This window comes from Balearica regulorum, chromosome 3, assembly GCF_011004875.1.
Source record: "Balearica regulorum gibbericeps isolate bBalReg1 chromosome 3, bBalReg1.pri, whole genome shotgun sequence".
NCBI classification, from domain to species: domain Eukaryota; kingdom Metazoa; phylum Chordata; class Aves; order Gruiformes; family Gruidae; genus Balearica; species Balearica regulorum.
This window is the reverse complement of record NC_046186.1, coordinates 77,804,801-77,821,307: the sequence shown is the minus strand read 5'-3', so window position 1 is coordinate 77,821,307 and position 16,507 is coordinate 77,804,801. Positions and strand designations below refer to the sequence as shown.

At 41.4% G+C, this 16,507-nt stretch overlaps 1 protein-coding gene across 1 annotated transcript in view; it reads left to right on the top strand.

Annotated features, from left to right (window-relative positions):
- The first annotated feature begins 297 nt into the window (after nt 1-297).
- Nucleotides 298-16,507, top strand: part of PDE10A (phosphodiesterase 10A) — a 374,774-nt gene continuing 358,564 nt past the window's right edge. The window contains exon 1 of the mRNA XM_075748559.1: nt 298-403. Within this exon, the coding sequence (XP_075604674.1) occupies nt 313-403 (91 nt within the window). The 5' untranslated portion in view covers nt 298-312. The remainder of the gene's footprint in view (nt 404-16,507) is intronic.

Sequence of the window (16,507 nt, the reverse complement as noted above, 5' to 3'; positions counted from 1 at the left end):
ATTGCCTCTCTCTTTAATTTTCACTCACACTCTCGGATGAATGAGCAAGGAAGGGGGAGACCTCAACAGCCCCTTTAGACGTGGGGCTGAATTGATGGGATTGTGATTTGTAGGATTTCTCCACTTAGTCCCTGCCTCCTACTTGCTCTCCAGCCACTCCAAAGTCTCTTCCCCTCTCTTTAAGCAGCGATTTCTTTCAATCTCTCTCTCTCCCTCCCTGTGTCTCTCTCCCTCACACTCTCCCTCTCTCTCCACATACACTCATCTCCCGGGAGAGAGAGAGGAGAAACTCAACTCCCAAACACCGACCAGATGTCGAAGAAACGCAAAGCCCTGGAGGGTGGCGGAGCCCGGCTCCCCCCCGAGGACCCCAGAGCCTGCTTTGGGGCCGGCGAGGAGCAAGGTAGGGCGGCGGAGGCCTGCAGGTGGCCGGGCGGTTGGCAGCCGGGAGCCCACCGCAGGGGCGCGTCAGCCTGGCTGGCCTCCCGCAGCCCACCGACACTGGGGTGACTTTGGCGTTTAGGCCAGGCTGCTCCCACCGCCGGGCTTGAAACTGCAGAGCTGTTCCCACCGCACCGACACTGAACTTCTCAGAGGGGAAGGGTTAAGGGGAGCAAGGGGAAGGGGAGAGGGAAGGGGGTGCGGGAGGGTGGTTGAGGAGGGTGGTGGGTCTGCTGAGCGGTCCAGGCTGCCTTCCCCACTGCAGTTTGTCACTGGCATGGGCATAGCCACACTACTTCATTGATTTGTAGCTTGTGTAAATCTCTGTTTGCAGGGCGCTCCTAGCTTGGGCAGCGAATGAGCTATAGGCACCTAATATATACATTGTGGTTTTGCGTGGGTCCAGTTTTCTTCAGCAGCCCCCGTCCCTGGTACGGTTTTGGTTGCGTCATGTTAAGGCTTCAAACGCTGCACTTGCAACGCACTTTGCATCCAGCTAAAGTTGGTTTTTCCCCAGCCTTGGTGCTTTGCTGTAATTTTCAAGCTCCAAGTATTTGTGGTGAAAGCTGCTCTGTACTTTTTGACAAGATAATATCAATGTAGCAGCCGAGTGGTGTAAAACCAGCTATGCACACAAGTGTGAGGGAGTTCTGCAGCCGAATTTCTTCTGGTTGTTCAGCAAGCCCAGTGGGTTCCCTTCCTTTGTGTTTATTTTAACTAAGTGGGCCCGGATGAACCAAGCTGAGCTACAGGGCTCTGGGCTTGTGGCTGTAATGCAGAGAGGAGAGGAAAATACTGGTTGGATTCAGAGCTGTGTTTCAGGCTGTTGCGAACGGCTCTGGAGGCTACAGTGGGAGATGGTGGGTGTGTGGTGGGTTCAGATGACGATGTGACTATGTCTCTGTGCCTGCTCGGATTCAGAAACGCGGTGCTTTTGCCCGGGCAGGTGAACACAGAGCAGAGAGGGATGGAATGAATGTGTTCTCCAACATGGAGTCTGTGGCCCTTTTTGTAAAGGATGTAAAGGATCATAATGCCACAAGTCACCCAGATCATGAAATTCACTCACCACCATGGATTTTTTTGCTTTTTGCAAGGAAATGTCTCCAGAACAGTGGCTGGTGTGCTCTTCTGGTTTCATTAGAAAGGAGCACTGGTAGTGATTCACCATCTCTCTCAAAAGATATGGTTTAGGGTTTATGTGGTTGTTGGTTTTAAATTGCTTGGCTCTCCCACAAGAAAAATAAGATCCATGTTCATATTTTCTTATAATTTCTCTGCTTAAGACCAATCTTGACATGGGAGGGACATTTTCAGACCCTGTGAATGACTTTATTTACATGACAGAATTCAATGTTTTTGCAATGTGGAATTTTGCTGTTACTAACCTGGAAAATCTTACCTCTTTGTCAGCAATGGAGGAGGTTAAACACAGAAAGGGCATTCAGCATAGACCTGAATGTTGGCTATAGATTACATGTAATTTTAATTCAAATGTATGCCAATAGTGGGTGTAGAAGCACCTTACACATTATTATGATGCAGTGATATGTGCTGGGTTTTCTTTTTTTAATTTTTTTTTTTTTTTTCAACTCCACAAGAGTATTTCCTATAACACTTCTGGTTATGTAACAAGAAACAGAAAACAAGATATAACTTTAAAACAGGATTGATTTTGATTGTTTTTTCTTGATTTCAGTGTGTACAAAACAAATGAAATGGACAGTGAAAAAATATTTAATAAAGCATTGATGTGTATTTAAAGAGAGTAAATAAGGTATAATTTTCTCCCTAAGGGGACACGAGGTATTTTGTAAATCAAAGTGATTGAAAACCTGTGCTTGCACCTAGGTAATCCAGGCTTGTGTCATCTTTGACACAGTAAATGATGAAATTAAATTAAGAATGTAGTTTTATTTCTGAACTCAAATTTATTTTTGTGAACTTTTATTCTGTTTGTTTTCTCCCTCCCCTTTTAGAGGAAGGAATGTTGCTTGTTAATTACGTTGTCTGTGACTATGTAACTGTAGAAACCATTAAGAGTGTGCAATGTATCACAATGTTGTAGGCAGCGTATTTTTGTGTGAGATGGTGGCTGTGAAGCTTTCGTAAGGCATGAGATGTGCAGGTATTGTTTTGGATTAATGTGAAGTATTTCACTATGAAGCACTGTGCTCTTACAGCAGGTTTACTACCTCTGTGGAGAAGGCATACTTGCTAGTTTGGAGGGAGAGTGTGTAATAGTTGCCCAGAAGTATGGAAAAGCCATGTAACTCCTGGGTTTTAGCGTTAAAACGTGTGTGCGTTGGGAGCAGGGAGGCGGGGAAGGGGAAATGGGCATTAGTAAACGAAGGGAAGAAAAATAGAGAGCTCAGATTTCTGGAGGCTGCCAAATCCTGTGTTCTTGCAGAAGTCGAATGCAGAAGCCCTGCTGTCCTCGGTTAACGAGGTGACTTCTTTCAGTGATAGAAGCGTGAGTGCGCGAGAGCCTGGATCCGGGTCTTCCATCTTACCTCTCTGTGTCACCTGGTCAGCTGAGGGCGTGCACTGCTAACAGATGAATCTTGGACCCTTTTGAGGGTCTTCACTTCTGCTTTTAAATCTTAAGAGAATGCAGACTAATTCTTAGCTGCTCCAGACTGCGTTGGATATTTGGCCAACTGAAGTGTGCGCTTGTGGAGTTTCATTCAGCTCTTGTTTATCCTCACTTGGCAAAGCTGTGGGTGGACAGACACTATGTAGGCCATGATACAGATTTTTCAAACTTCCCTGGTGTGGTTTTGTTTTTACTCTCCTCCAAAGTAGTTTATGAAGGACTCCGTAATCCATACCGTAACCTTGCCTTTTATTCTGGGGTCTGATGCTATGCGTTTCAAGCCTTGCTGGTGTGGAGAGGGGATAAGGGATGAGAGTACTCGGCCTCTCCCACCTTCTCAACCATGAAAGCCTGAACCTGTCTGTCTAACTCAAGGCACTTCACTGCTCCACCTCATGAAGAGGTGGGCTCCTGAGGCTTATTCCCATAATCTGTGGAAACACAGTGGCATTTCTGGGGAGAGTTCAGATTTTGACATGAGCTGCATTGCCTCAGAGGTGCCCCTCTCTTTCCATTGGCTGTGCACAGAGCCTGGGCTAACTCTGCTGGTTTACTTGTACCAGCCTAAGTGGCAGAAACTCCAGCAAAGCGGATAGGGTCCTAGTGGAGAAATCAGATATGGTCATTCAGTGTGATACCCAGCATGGAGAAGGTGGGGTTTGTCTGTTGAAGCACAGCTCTCTGGACTCCCTTTATTGTCAGGAAGCAGAACATTTCTAGGGAGCAATTCATCCCTTCCTGAGGGGGAAGTCTACATTTAGTCAGCGGAATGAGATCTGAGAAGTGTCGTTTCTGCCAGTTGAATATAAAGGTAGTCCAAATATCTAGCATGGGTGTAGACAACTGTATTTCAGCAGATGGCTCCTGCCTTTTGACCAGATATTTTGACCAAAGGTATTTTGCAGCTGCATTTGAAGCAGAGGTCTTCCCTTCTGGCGATAACCCTTTTTCTCAAAATTGTAGCACAAAAGAAAATTGAAGATGGATCCTGTTTTCTGTGAATTGCTGTTTTCTGTGAATCTGTTGAAAGCTAGTGTGGAAGATGTAAAAATGGAAGGTGTTGGTTTCAAACCAAACAAATAAAATGTGGACATTTCTCAGGACCAAATGCAATATGACATTGTGCCTAAATTATTCAGTAATGCTGCTCACAATTATCCAGCAGTTCCTGGATATAGTATAATGCAATATTTTGGAAATTTTCTTGGAGACATTTTTTTTGAGCTTGATGGATTCGGGGAAGGAAAAATCTCTAAATTCTCATTAGGCTGCTCTTTCTCTATTTGGATTGTGTATGAAGATAAATAAATAAATGCATTTTTCTTCTTCCACCTCCCCTGTGGTCCAGTTGTTCAGAGTGCTGAATGGTCTCCATTGTCACAAATATGAGTGACAGTTGAGAGTTCTCTGCGCTTTATAAAAATCAGTCTCTAAAGAGAGAACTGTTGCAAAACTCTTCCAGAGGCAAAGCTGAACTCCTATCTGCCCAAAAGTAACTTTTAAGATGTGGTTACTTTTTTTGAAGTCAATGGGATTGTCAACGTGCATAAAAGTTAATCATGTGCATAAGGAGGTGTTTGCAGGATTTTGAAGGTCTTAGTTATTATTAACCAAAGCCCTCTTGAGGGTCACTTCTACGCAAAGGATACTTCCTGGTAATTACTAGGGGTAGCAGTTTTTACTAAACTGTTCTCTCTGACTAACACTAGATGATTTGTGTGAGTGCTTAGCATTCACGTTTGTCTTGAACTTTGGTATTAAGTTATTGTCATTAAATCTGAGTTTGGGATCATCAGACTCAGCAAACCAAGTTGTGCCCTGTTATTCAAGGCTTACATTGATGTAATGGAAATCAGAATTGAACTCAACTTCTGAATTACAGTTTCCCCCCATACTCAGTATTCATCAATACAATTAAAGTTACAGTCTTTACTCCATTTGTTGTTTTATCATGCAAGTGACAATTGGGATTCCTTCGAGCTCTGCACACTGTTGTTGATCTTCATATTTCTCCAATACAGGTGGAAAAGCAAAGCAGTTCTTCCCTTCTGTGTGTGATTTGAGGCTTCAGTTTCTCCTGTACTTACTTTTCTCCATCCTTTGTGTCCTGGCCATTCTTTTCGTTCCACTTGGCTTCTGATCCCTGAAAGAAAGAAGCCCTCTCTGCCTCTGGATCCCACTCTGGAAGTTCTGGCTACTGGGAGTCAACGTGGTTAGCAACAGAGGCTTATGCGTTTATGAGGGCACGGGAAAGAGAAGGGAATTATTGTACAGCTTGGGGTTTGTACTGATACTGTAATAGCACAGAAAAAGGTGGTCCGTTCGACTCTGTTCAGAGGAAAAAGTTTGTGTCACCAAAAAAAAAAAAAAAAAAAAAAAGAGAAATACAGAAACAGTTTTTTAAGGGCTTTATTAATGGAAAAGAAACCGTGCTTTCCAAAGCTGATTAGCCCAATGGTTACTGACAGTTTCTGTGTTTGATTTTTGATCTCTTTCTCCTGAGACAGCCAAGGGTCTGCCTTCCAGATCTGTGAACGATAGATCGGGTCTAACTTTTGGTTTCAGAGGATCAAATTCAACATGCTGAAAAGGAAGATAGTTTTACAAACCCACTTCAATGTATGTGTATTCTCAGGACAACTCAAAATGTTTGGGAAGACAGAGCAGGAACAAGGTATATATGCTGTGAAATAGCGTTGTAAGCACTCCCTGGAAAAAATAGCTTCCTCAGGTGTTGTTGCTGACTTGCTTTACCATCCATTGTCTCATAAAGACTGTTGAGGAGCTTTTCTGTTCCCATTTGTTTCAGAAAGGTATGTTAGTGTGTGCCTAGATATAATTTTATGAGCCTTGTTTGAAATAAAATACAAAGGCTAACGCTTGAGCGTTTTGCTGAGTTGGTATTTCCATGTTGGAGAGGACTTTTCTGTCCAGCAGTGCAGTACTGCCTAGTACAGCTTGATCTTAAGCTGCTGCTAGCAAGACGTGAGGTCACTATCTGCATGCTAGGGGAAAAAAAGAGCTGTCCCAACTGACGTCATGAGGTAGAGCCATAGGGAAAAGGATGATATTTTAAGTACTTGACATAGTTGCTTTGGTTGGAAAGTGTGACTTTGGGTGCATTACTGACTTGCCCTATAAATAAATTTATCCAAACATTTTTAAAATGGAGATGACTTTTTAATTATTTGTGGGCACTTAGATATTTCAGCTATGCTGGTCATGTAGCATGTATGGTAATGCTATAAAAATGCCTAGTGAGTCAGGAATTGAAATTTTAGCGAAAAGCAGTGGAGAAGTCTCCTGAGTGACTTTTCAGAATGGGACTTTGGTTAAGTAACCAGCCTTTCCAGGAAAAGCATCTCTTGAAACTATGTGATCATAGAATGATTTGGGTTGGAAGGGACCTGAAAGATCATCTAGTTCCAACCCCCAAATAGTGATAACTATTTGCGACTCTGCTTTGAGCTCCATGAAGTTGTAGGCTAGGTACCGCCATGATGGTGCTGTAGTCCCATTTCCATTTGGCTGTGAGTGCATCCTTCTGGCTGCCCCCAGCCTGCAGTGATCCTCCAGTCTACCAGTAAGTTTTAACTCAGGGTAGCAACTGCTGTTAAATGGAGTCAGCTTGGCTGAGTTCACACCTGGTGGTTGCTGTCTCCCTACCTAGAGAGTCAATGGGAAGAGAGTGGCTCTGAAAAAGATCTTCAATGGAGATGTCCTCCTGACTGCACAATGAGCCTGAGCTGCCTCCCAGAGAGGGCTAGGACTAGTCTTTGGCCTCAGGTGCTCCCCTGACTTTTAGGGGACCTGTCTTGGTAAGGGAGACCCTGGCTGACAAAGAAAGGCTCTTGATTTAGGATGCCTTCTAAAACTTGCAGAAAAAGCTAAATGGGGAGCACAGCTGTAAATGTGAGATGGTTATAAAGGAAGTGAAATTGAAAATGTAAAAACTTTGCAGGTTTCCTTTAATTTCTGGTAGAATGCATATCTGTGTGAATCTCCTGGATTTATTAACAATGCATTGCGTTGTTTGTTTTCCCTAGCCACACTCCTCTTTCCGTAAATAAATAAAGAAATGAAGCTGCTTCCCTATTTGTGGTCAGCCAAGGGATGCGTATCTACCCTTACTATGAAAGGTATGAGGGAGGGTCCCTGTCTTCCTGTTACGGTGTCCACATTCACCTGATCACACAGGGTTGGCAGGAGGCTGCGTGTTATTGATGGTACCACCTTGCCATGGCTTCTGACCTTATCTGAGTCCAGTGCTTCTATATGGGAAAGGAGGAGAACGGCACGAGCCAAGTGACATGAAAATGCAGATGCATTTCTTTTTTAAAGGCGTTGTGGTGTTAATATGCAAAACCAGAGACTCTAATCATCTCTAATGAAGCACTTGTTTATTAATAAAGTTGCTTTGTGTTTTCACCCTGTGGTCTTAAAGTTTTTCGTGCTATTTCGTCGTAATCCTGTTTTTAAGTTACTAGTGATAATGCAGAAACCTTGGCAACTCAGTGAGCAACAGTTGTGGCTTTATGCTGGAGGAGGAGAAGAGGGATGCTGTCTGGGTTTGACGGGCTAGAATACAGTTGGTTTGTGTGTTTATCACTTCAGTCACAGTGTGATGGCTAATAATGTTGACATTTACGGTGTGCCCACACATTGGGCAATTGAGCTTGTGTTCCTAAGCTCATTCCTAGTATGTCTGCTAACATGTGGAATGAGCAGCTGTATTTCGGGTGTCAAGCTGTATTAAAGCCATCCACACTGTGCTTTAGTTGAGTACCATATCTCAGCTGAAGGGCAGTTGGTAATAGATTGATTCTTACATGGTCTTTCAGTTAGTGTGGGACCCAGACATATTACAGCAAAATTAAAAATGAAAACCAGTACGATACGGATCAGAGGTGGAGTCGTCATACATGACAGCAGTATGAAATAATAATTATAAGAAATGAGAGAGGAAAAAAAGATAATTCTCAGATTGTATTTGGAAAGCCTTCAAGGGAAGGCTTTCTTAAGTTCAGAGATGAAGGTAGAAAAATGATAGAACAAAGATGTCAAGGGACCAGGAGAAGGGAACCTCTGCATGAGCATAGGCTAAATGTCAGAACGACACTATCTTTAAGAATAGCCCTTTTTCATAATAACTTTTATGCAGTTGTCTTAATTTTTATGTAGCTGTTAGGTTAGCATAACAAATTAATATCTATGCAAGATAAGTAAATTGACTGTTCTGTTCTGTTTGTGATCAGGTTAGCTTTCTAGACCTTGCCCATGGAAAGTCTGATTTATTTTTCACTTTTAGTCTTTATTCACGTGCATTATTTTTCTGTCATATTTCCTTTTTCATGGATACAGCTTATGATGTCTATCATTATTATTCAGACTTTGCAGATCTTCTCTATATATTGTTAATAACTATCTAATGTTATGTTTTGTAACTAAGGATTGCAAATGAGTAAGATCAGATGGTAGGTCTCTGTTTTAACTGCCCATGCAAGTTATTTGGCTGTCTTTTGGGAAAAAAAAAACAAAACAAAAAACCAAAAATGTTACAAGTGGCTTCAACTTTGTGTGACCTTGCCAGAAATGGGACTAGGAGCACTCACATCTACAGGCTGTCAAGAAACAATTGAGTAAGTGGCCTTCCTCCTGCTTTTCAGCTGTTTTTTGCCATCTACGTGAGACTGATGAGTGCTTCTAGTCTCTTTCAAGGCAAAACCAAAAGAAGGACTCATAGAGTCACATCATGGCTCGTCTGGGCAGTGGGAACTAACAGCTGAACGTGCCTGCAGGGCATGAAGAGTGTTTTCAGCTGTGTGGAGTGAGCTGTGGACAGTTCTCTCTGCTCTGCTGCTTTTCCTCAGCATAAGGAAGGCTTGGTTTCTCATGAAGCTCAGTGCCTTCTTAGAAATGCAAGAAATGTTGCACAGGTCCATTTCTGCATTGGTTAGCTTAAGACCCTTGCCTTCAATGTGTTGGGGATGTTGATGGATTTTTTTGTTTGGTTTTCTTCTCTTTACAGTATGTGAAGAACTGCAGCATTTTCTTGCAGTGAAACTTCTGATTCCAGGAGACAGTGCTGTGGCCCATGTAGAGTTTTGAGGCAAATCATGTGGATCACATTGGGTTCTGGTCATGGTAACTGAAACAGGCTAATTCTTAAGAACCAGATACTTTTCTGCAGAAGGTCCTATTTGAACATTGGTCATTATTGTACCACTTGTCCTTTGACTTGCATAGCCTGTTAGGTTCAAACTGTATATGCTTACCTTAGCATGAACAAATTTGAAAATACTTGGAATTTCAGTGCCGTGTGCCAGAACCATATGCTGAGATTTAGGCAAGGAGTTGAAGGTGCACGTGATACGCAAGCATTTGACCTGATGAAAAGCCTACAGCTGAACATCAACAATGCCAGCATAGAACTCCACAGATTTAAAACTACACACCTAGCCACACACCGTCCTCTGCCACATCCGGGGGAAGGAGAGACCCCCTGTAGTTAGCCTGCGTAGGTAGGGAGAAAGCTACAGGTAGTCATCTTTTCCTCTCCACTCTGAAATACAAAGCCACAGTCCTGACCGGTGGTAGCTAGTGCTTGCAAAGAAACCTACGTGTACACCTCTGCTAATGCTGCACGTGCAGCTTTGGAAAAGATTTTTCATGAAGATGTGAAGCTGCTAAATCCAAGGCAGGCATGGATTACTACTGAGAGGAGACTGATATACATATATGTGCTGTGTACAATGTTTCTATTGCATTCTGAAAGGCCAAAGCATCTAGATAATCCTTTATCTGGGCGACTGCAGCCCAGGCCTGGGGTGCTCCTGAGATTTTCCTTGGTAGGACTATGTCTTCTCACCGTCTCCTTGTATCACTCCCAGGTAAATGGAGAGTAATTAGGAGTAGGCTGTGCCTCACTGGTTTTTAAAGGCAGAAGATGTGTGACACCTAACTTTTTTTTTTTTTTAATCATTAAAGATAGCAGTCATTTTTGGCTGGAATACTGCAGAATAAGCACCGCTAATCCTAAAGTATTATATATTTTTAATTCGGGATTGTAATAGGCTATGAAGGAAGGAGGAAGAAAAAAATGTAAAGCTTAACATGAAGGAATATTTAATTTTATTCAGGAAACATTTTGGCAAAAATCCCCTGGATCTGCACAGAACCTACAGATTTAAGATGTCTTTGCACAGCCAGAGGCTGAGATCATGGCTGTCTAACTACAGTTGGATATATTCATATCTGCCAAGTTTAGCCTTAAATAAATAAATGAAAAAAAGGTCATGCTTCATGCTTTGTTCAAACTCTTGAAATGGTTCTCACTTAATATTCTAGGGGATAGTGACCTCCCTTTGAAGATACTGTCCTCCTGCTCAAAATCCTGCACGGAACCAAGAAAGTAGCTGTTTAAATGAAGCTATGAAATATCTGAAGGTACTTTCTGGAATCCCTTAAAATGACCCTGGTTCAAGAAATATGCCCTACTTACTGCCAGGAGTGCAGTAAAGTCAATCACTGGAAATCTATTAGTTGTGGGCAATTGCAAGCGCGTTACCCAACATTAACCCACAAAAAGGAAAATTAACACTGTTAAGAGTAGTTCTTGCCAGAGAAAGATGAACAAATAGGAGCAGAAGCTGAGTGGGAAGCTTCGAGCAGCAGGAGGGGGGGACTGTAAAGATCATCTGTTCAGACGGGCTTTTTTACTTCTCCCCCTGCAACTCCCCAGGTATCTCTCTCTCTCTCCATTTTTTTAAAGACACAGATGCAAATATACCAAATAGCTACTGTGAAATCTGTAATAAGGATCAACTAGCCAGGAGGCAGTTTTCAAGGACCACTGTGATCAAGGGTAATGTTTTTACAATGAGATCATGTCCAAAGGCAGCCTCAGCTGATGGCAAGCTTGTACTTGAGCACTGAATAAGCACCTTGTCTTGCACGGTCCCTGCTCCAAAGAGCCTGCAATCTAATAAATCTCGTACACACATACAGGGCTGTATTTTTTAAATTACTCTTTTTTCTTTTTTTTTTTCTTTTCTTTTTTTTTTTTTTTAATCATTGAACTCTTCTTTATGTCCCTCTATGTACTCATCTCTTTTCTGTCTAAGTACTCCAACAAGCCAGTTTTGAGCAAAGTGTTTTTCTTTACCTCACAGAAGTACTATCAAGTCCTGTGAAGACAACCATGAGATTGACAGAAGAGAAGCAGCAAACAGGGCAGAGAATGTTGTCTGGTAGGCCTGCAAAGAGAGCAGGAAGGATGCGCAAGGAAGTTCTGTCTGCTTGCACCTATCTTCTCCTTTATTTACTGTTTTCTGTTACTATTTCCCTTTTCCTCAGAAATGCCCATCTCTGATAGCTGGCTGCATCTGTGCTCTGCGACAACATTGCTGTTCAAATGGCAGGATGGAATGGAGCATGTAGGTGAGAGAAAAATACCCAAAGTCAAACAGACTCAAGCAGGATTTGGCCAGAATGTTTTGCTTCAAGACCTCTAAGCCAATAAAGCTCAGAAAAAAATGTCTCACCTTGTTGTGCTATGTTCATAGTCATGGCAAACCACGTAGTACCTTACGTGGCGTTTCATGACCTTCGATGTGATGACCTCTGTTTCCAAATACATAGAGACCGTTCAAGTCTTTGCAGGCTTGTTGTGACTCAGTTGGAATGACACGAGTTAGTTTATACAAATTAAACTGTGCAATATCTTATGGTTCATTCTGGTATGGTAAGGTGGTCCTTTGCACTATGTTACTGTTTGAGGGTGACTCTTCTTCACTGAGTTTAATATCCTATCTTCTTTTACTAAAACCAAAAGTCAGTATTTTTGAAAGTAATGATATTAGACATATAGAATTTCTTGTTTGATCCTCCTTTCTTTTATCTGTTTGAAAACAGTTTTTTTTAAAAGAACCTAAATGTTCTTAGTATTTTATTCTGCTGTGAAAAGTCTCTCTCTTAAAAAAAAAAAAAAAAAAAGGAAAGAAAAGGTCATTTGCTCATTAAAACACCTTGCTGAGGGTATTTAGAGACACCTTTTATTTACCATGAGGGAGTATTGTTTTAGGATGGTTGGGGTTTTTTGTTTATTTTCTGCTGCCCACTAAATCTAGTGGAAAAGAAACAAAACCCACCTGGTGATCAGGGAGAGTGATTTGCTGATGTTTTCTTGTTTTGATTTGGTTTTTAATATTTCTGGGGGGTGGGGTGGGGGGGTGGAGGGAGTTTGGGTGTCATGCAGGAGAATTCACAAAAGATAATGGGCTTGGGTTGGTGTTACTGAGGTGGAAACTGCAAAAACTATAGGAGCATAAGTTTATTACACAGTTTTATTTGACAGAATTTGTTGAGTGGAGCTTTTTGCTACTGGTTGTGCTGCTAGGTAAAACGGAGAGAGGTTTCAGTATGGGTCTTGGAACACAAATTTAATTTCCTTCCTTACAATAAAGATTTTTACACAGATTTATTCAGAATGGAAATCCAGGAAAAGATTCCAAACAGGGAATACCGTGACTTTGTTTTACAACTGTCTTCACTGTATTTCTGGTGTTTCATGTTGGATTCTTCCTTTTTAGTTTTTCCCTCTAAAATGATCTTCCAAATTCTCTTGCAGACCTCTATCTGTGCTTTCCTCCTCTCCAATTGTTTATGCTTAATTTAGAAAATGTAAATAAGTTCTATGATAATGTATAAGCTAATGATTTTCCTTTAACCACTTTCTTCCACACTCCAGATGTCTCTGGAGTACCACATGGTACAGAAAGTTCATTTTGAAATGAGTGCTGGACTATATAAACTTCATAACTACTTGGATGTCAGTCGGAGGAAAAATCATGTCAGGTCATCACTGGAAACTGCTGGCACAGCGCTGCTTTTCAGTAACTTTTAGTTCTCTTAACCTTTCTCATTTTATTAGAAAATAATAAGAGACATTAAGTAACGCCTCATCTACCTTATATCCTTGCATAAAAGGGAATGCCATGCTGGTGCTGTTAGCAGTGCTGTTGAAGTCTACAGCTGCGGTACTGAGAGTTACTAGAGATCGAATATGTCTGGAGCATAGTGTTTGTAAAACCCCAAAAGTTATTACTAAAGTCCTGCACAATTTTTAAATATTTGTAATGATATACCTACATGCTAGTAATACCAGGATATGCTTGTGGGATTTTTTTGTGGTTTTTGTTGTTGTTTTTTGTTTGTTTTGGGTTTTTTTGTCAGTAGCTTTTAGTTCCTTAACTGTCAAGTTTTGTCTCACAAAGTTCTGCCTATTTTTATTTAAATGATGACCAGACATGATGGGTCTTCTGGTATCACAATCAGCCCTTCAGCTGAGGTCAGAAGCTATGAACTTCTTCAGCTGTTTCATCAGCTCGGTGAGACTGGTAAAAGCAGATATTCTCTCTCACAATTTGCTAATTGCTGAAGAGCGCGAAGATAACAAGGCAATGCCAAACCAACCCAAATGCGTCTTTGTGCTGCCTACATGCTGTTGTAGTTGTACCCATCTTTGTTCATTTTGGTTTCTTATGCTTTTTCATCCTGGTAAAAACTCTTCTCTTTCCCTGTCCTCTTTCTAAATCTACTCTGCTCTGCTCAGAACTTGCTTTCTAGAGCACAAACATTCCCCATCTTGTCAGATTGTCAGATTTTAAAATTACCATACTTGCAAAGTCTGAAACCTCTCTGTGGAAAAGCTGCTTTTGCCCATTTCTTTCCTACCCCAAAATTCCTCAGCTTGACTACTGGTATTGGTTAACTGCAGGTCAGAACTTCTCTACCTGGCAGAAGAGATACTTTTAGTTGTGGGAATCTGTAGATTTATTTTTTTTCTTCTTTAAGAAGATGACTTCTACCGGCCTATCAGAACTGATTTAAAATTGGTAATTTTAGATAATATATTGATATTTAGCTTTCTTTTCCAAATCTAAATTATTAAGTGCAATATGTTGAATTTGAGTATAGGTAGGAATAGAATTTTATTTCTGGAATCAATGTTGTCCTTGCTGGATGTACAGAGTATGGTACATGATATTAAGCTACATCCTTACACAGGGAAAATTGTTAGAAGTATTGCATTGGCCAGTATGATTGGGCTTTCCTCAACTACTCTAGAACAGCAGATTGACCCTGCTTGGGAAAGGGAGAGAGGGATGAACATTCATCTACTGTTCTCACTCTTGCTTGAGCTGGTGAAGGGCCCACTATGAATATTTGTGATGTGATGTTTAAGGTGATTGAATTGAATCTGGCATCAGACTCTAAGCAACAGTTACTGAAAGAAATACTCACTTTTGAATATAGTATGTAATAAATTTTTTAAATGTTTGAAGATGTTTTTCTTTAATAAACTTCTATGGCATTCAAATATCTTCTGTTGTCTTTTCACGGAAGTTTCAAGTTTCAAACACCTTACGTGTGTTGTGAGAGTCCTTTCACCACAGGAGGTGAATTATCTGGATGATCTTTATTGCAAGTGGGCTTCTTTCTTTAGTAGGAGTTGCAAGCAGCCATGTTCTTGATTTTTGACAGTTCTACCTTCACATTAGTCTGGGGGTCAATTACTGTTTGAAAGTTTGGCTTCTGAGTTTTCCCAAACTTTTTTTTTTTCCCTTATCTGAGGAGGTTTTTTGCCTCCAATAGTGGATCATCCATCTTATGGTAGCTTGAACAGATGTTTTATATCAAGGTTACTGACTTCTCCTGCTTCTTGTCTAAGCGACAGGCAGTTAGTATAAATAACCCCTTCCTCTTGGAAAATCCTTTGAACCGCCTTGGGGTGGAAGGGAAGGGAGGGATTTTTGGGGGGCAGGATTGTTTGTTTTTAAATCAAATGGACATTTGAGACATGTCTTCTGTTGTGTTTACCAGAACTATCTCCCAGCACTAAGATTTGCTGGAGGATGACTATTCACCAATTAAAGCACTGAGCAGTGGTTGCTTTAAGAGAAGAGACGACCTGTATTGATTTTCTTACCTTCATGTTTTCATATGTGTGTAGGGATCAAAGAGGTAGGTTCTGTCAGCGGTTCATGGCAGGACAGCATTGGAAAAGAGAAGACCAGATGCTTCTCAGCTTATGTTATTTAGGTCTTTCTTATATCCTAGGAAGAGAGCAAAGACATCCTGAGAAATGTTAACTGGTGTTTCCTGGCAGGCTCACTGAACACCCAGGTGCTAGGTAGGACAGCCAGCTTCCATGGTGTTCCAACAAAAAGAAAGCCGAGAGCGAAGTTTTTAGTAAATTAGTAAAAGGCAAATGTTTTCCCTGCTTCTTGCTAACAGGATGGCCCACCCGCCTGTAATTTTTACATTGAAGCCAAAGAGCGTGCTCTCGCAGCAGCCTTCACAAATGATCTCTCCACCTGTAGCAATCTGCTCCACTAAAATAGTTCCATTCTGGCCTTTTGCATTGGAAACGTACACAGTGTGTCAATGGAAGCTTTTGGGGCATTGCTAGTAATGAAGTGGTAGGACAGGATTTGGGGATTACCTACTGTCCAACCATCTTTCATTTGCTGATAGTGTTCTATGGTGAACCTCCTTTTGAAGATCTTTGTCCTTTCAGGCTTTTGCACAATTCACAATGCATGTTCATTACAATAGCTTAAAAAAAAGTCCCACATAGAGGGGCCCCAACTAGAATATCATGGAATGATATTTCTTTCATTTGCTGCTAACAGTCCTCATATGATTTTTTTCACTATTAATTTTAATATCTTTGTTACTTGCACAGGTTTTCTGTCTCAATTTAGTTTCTACTAGGGCGCAGACAGCAGATACAGTTAGGTGAGAGGTGCTGTGTGGTATGAAATATGAAAGAAGCAAGAAATGGGATCTCCAATTTCACTGAGGTCAGATGGTCACAGAGCAGACAGGTTTCTCTATCCTGGAGTCTGCTTGTGCCATTGCATATAGCACTTGCTATATGTACTGAAGACAGCCAGTCAGTTCTGGGGGCTTTGCTTTCAGCCAAATCTGATATGCAGAGCGCTCTTATACTTCTTGAGGTTTTTGCTTACCTAAAAACTCCTCGTTTTGCAGTAATGTCTAAAGGCTGCTTGCTAGTTCTGCTGGAAGTGTATGGTTCCCAGACTTTTGAATGACAGTTTCCCAAGTGGGCTATTTTTCTTTCACTCAATAATAAAATGACTTAGTTGCCTGCAGAGGTTCCCCAAATGTGGCTCTATTTCCCAAAAGAGGGAGGTGGACACCTTTCCCAAATCTTCTTGGGACCCTGTAGTCTTTGCTGTAAGTCACAGCGCTGGTAGGTGCCATTATCCCAGGTGCTGTACAAACAGAACTCACCTAACAGTTCCTTCTTCAAAGAGTTTACAGATCAAAACAAAAAAACCCTGATAATAAAGTGAATATTTAGGTAAAGCTAGATTCTGGACAAGCCTTTCTTAAAGTGCACACCAACTTAATCATCTTGAGAAGAAAGCAACAAAATAATCA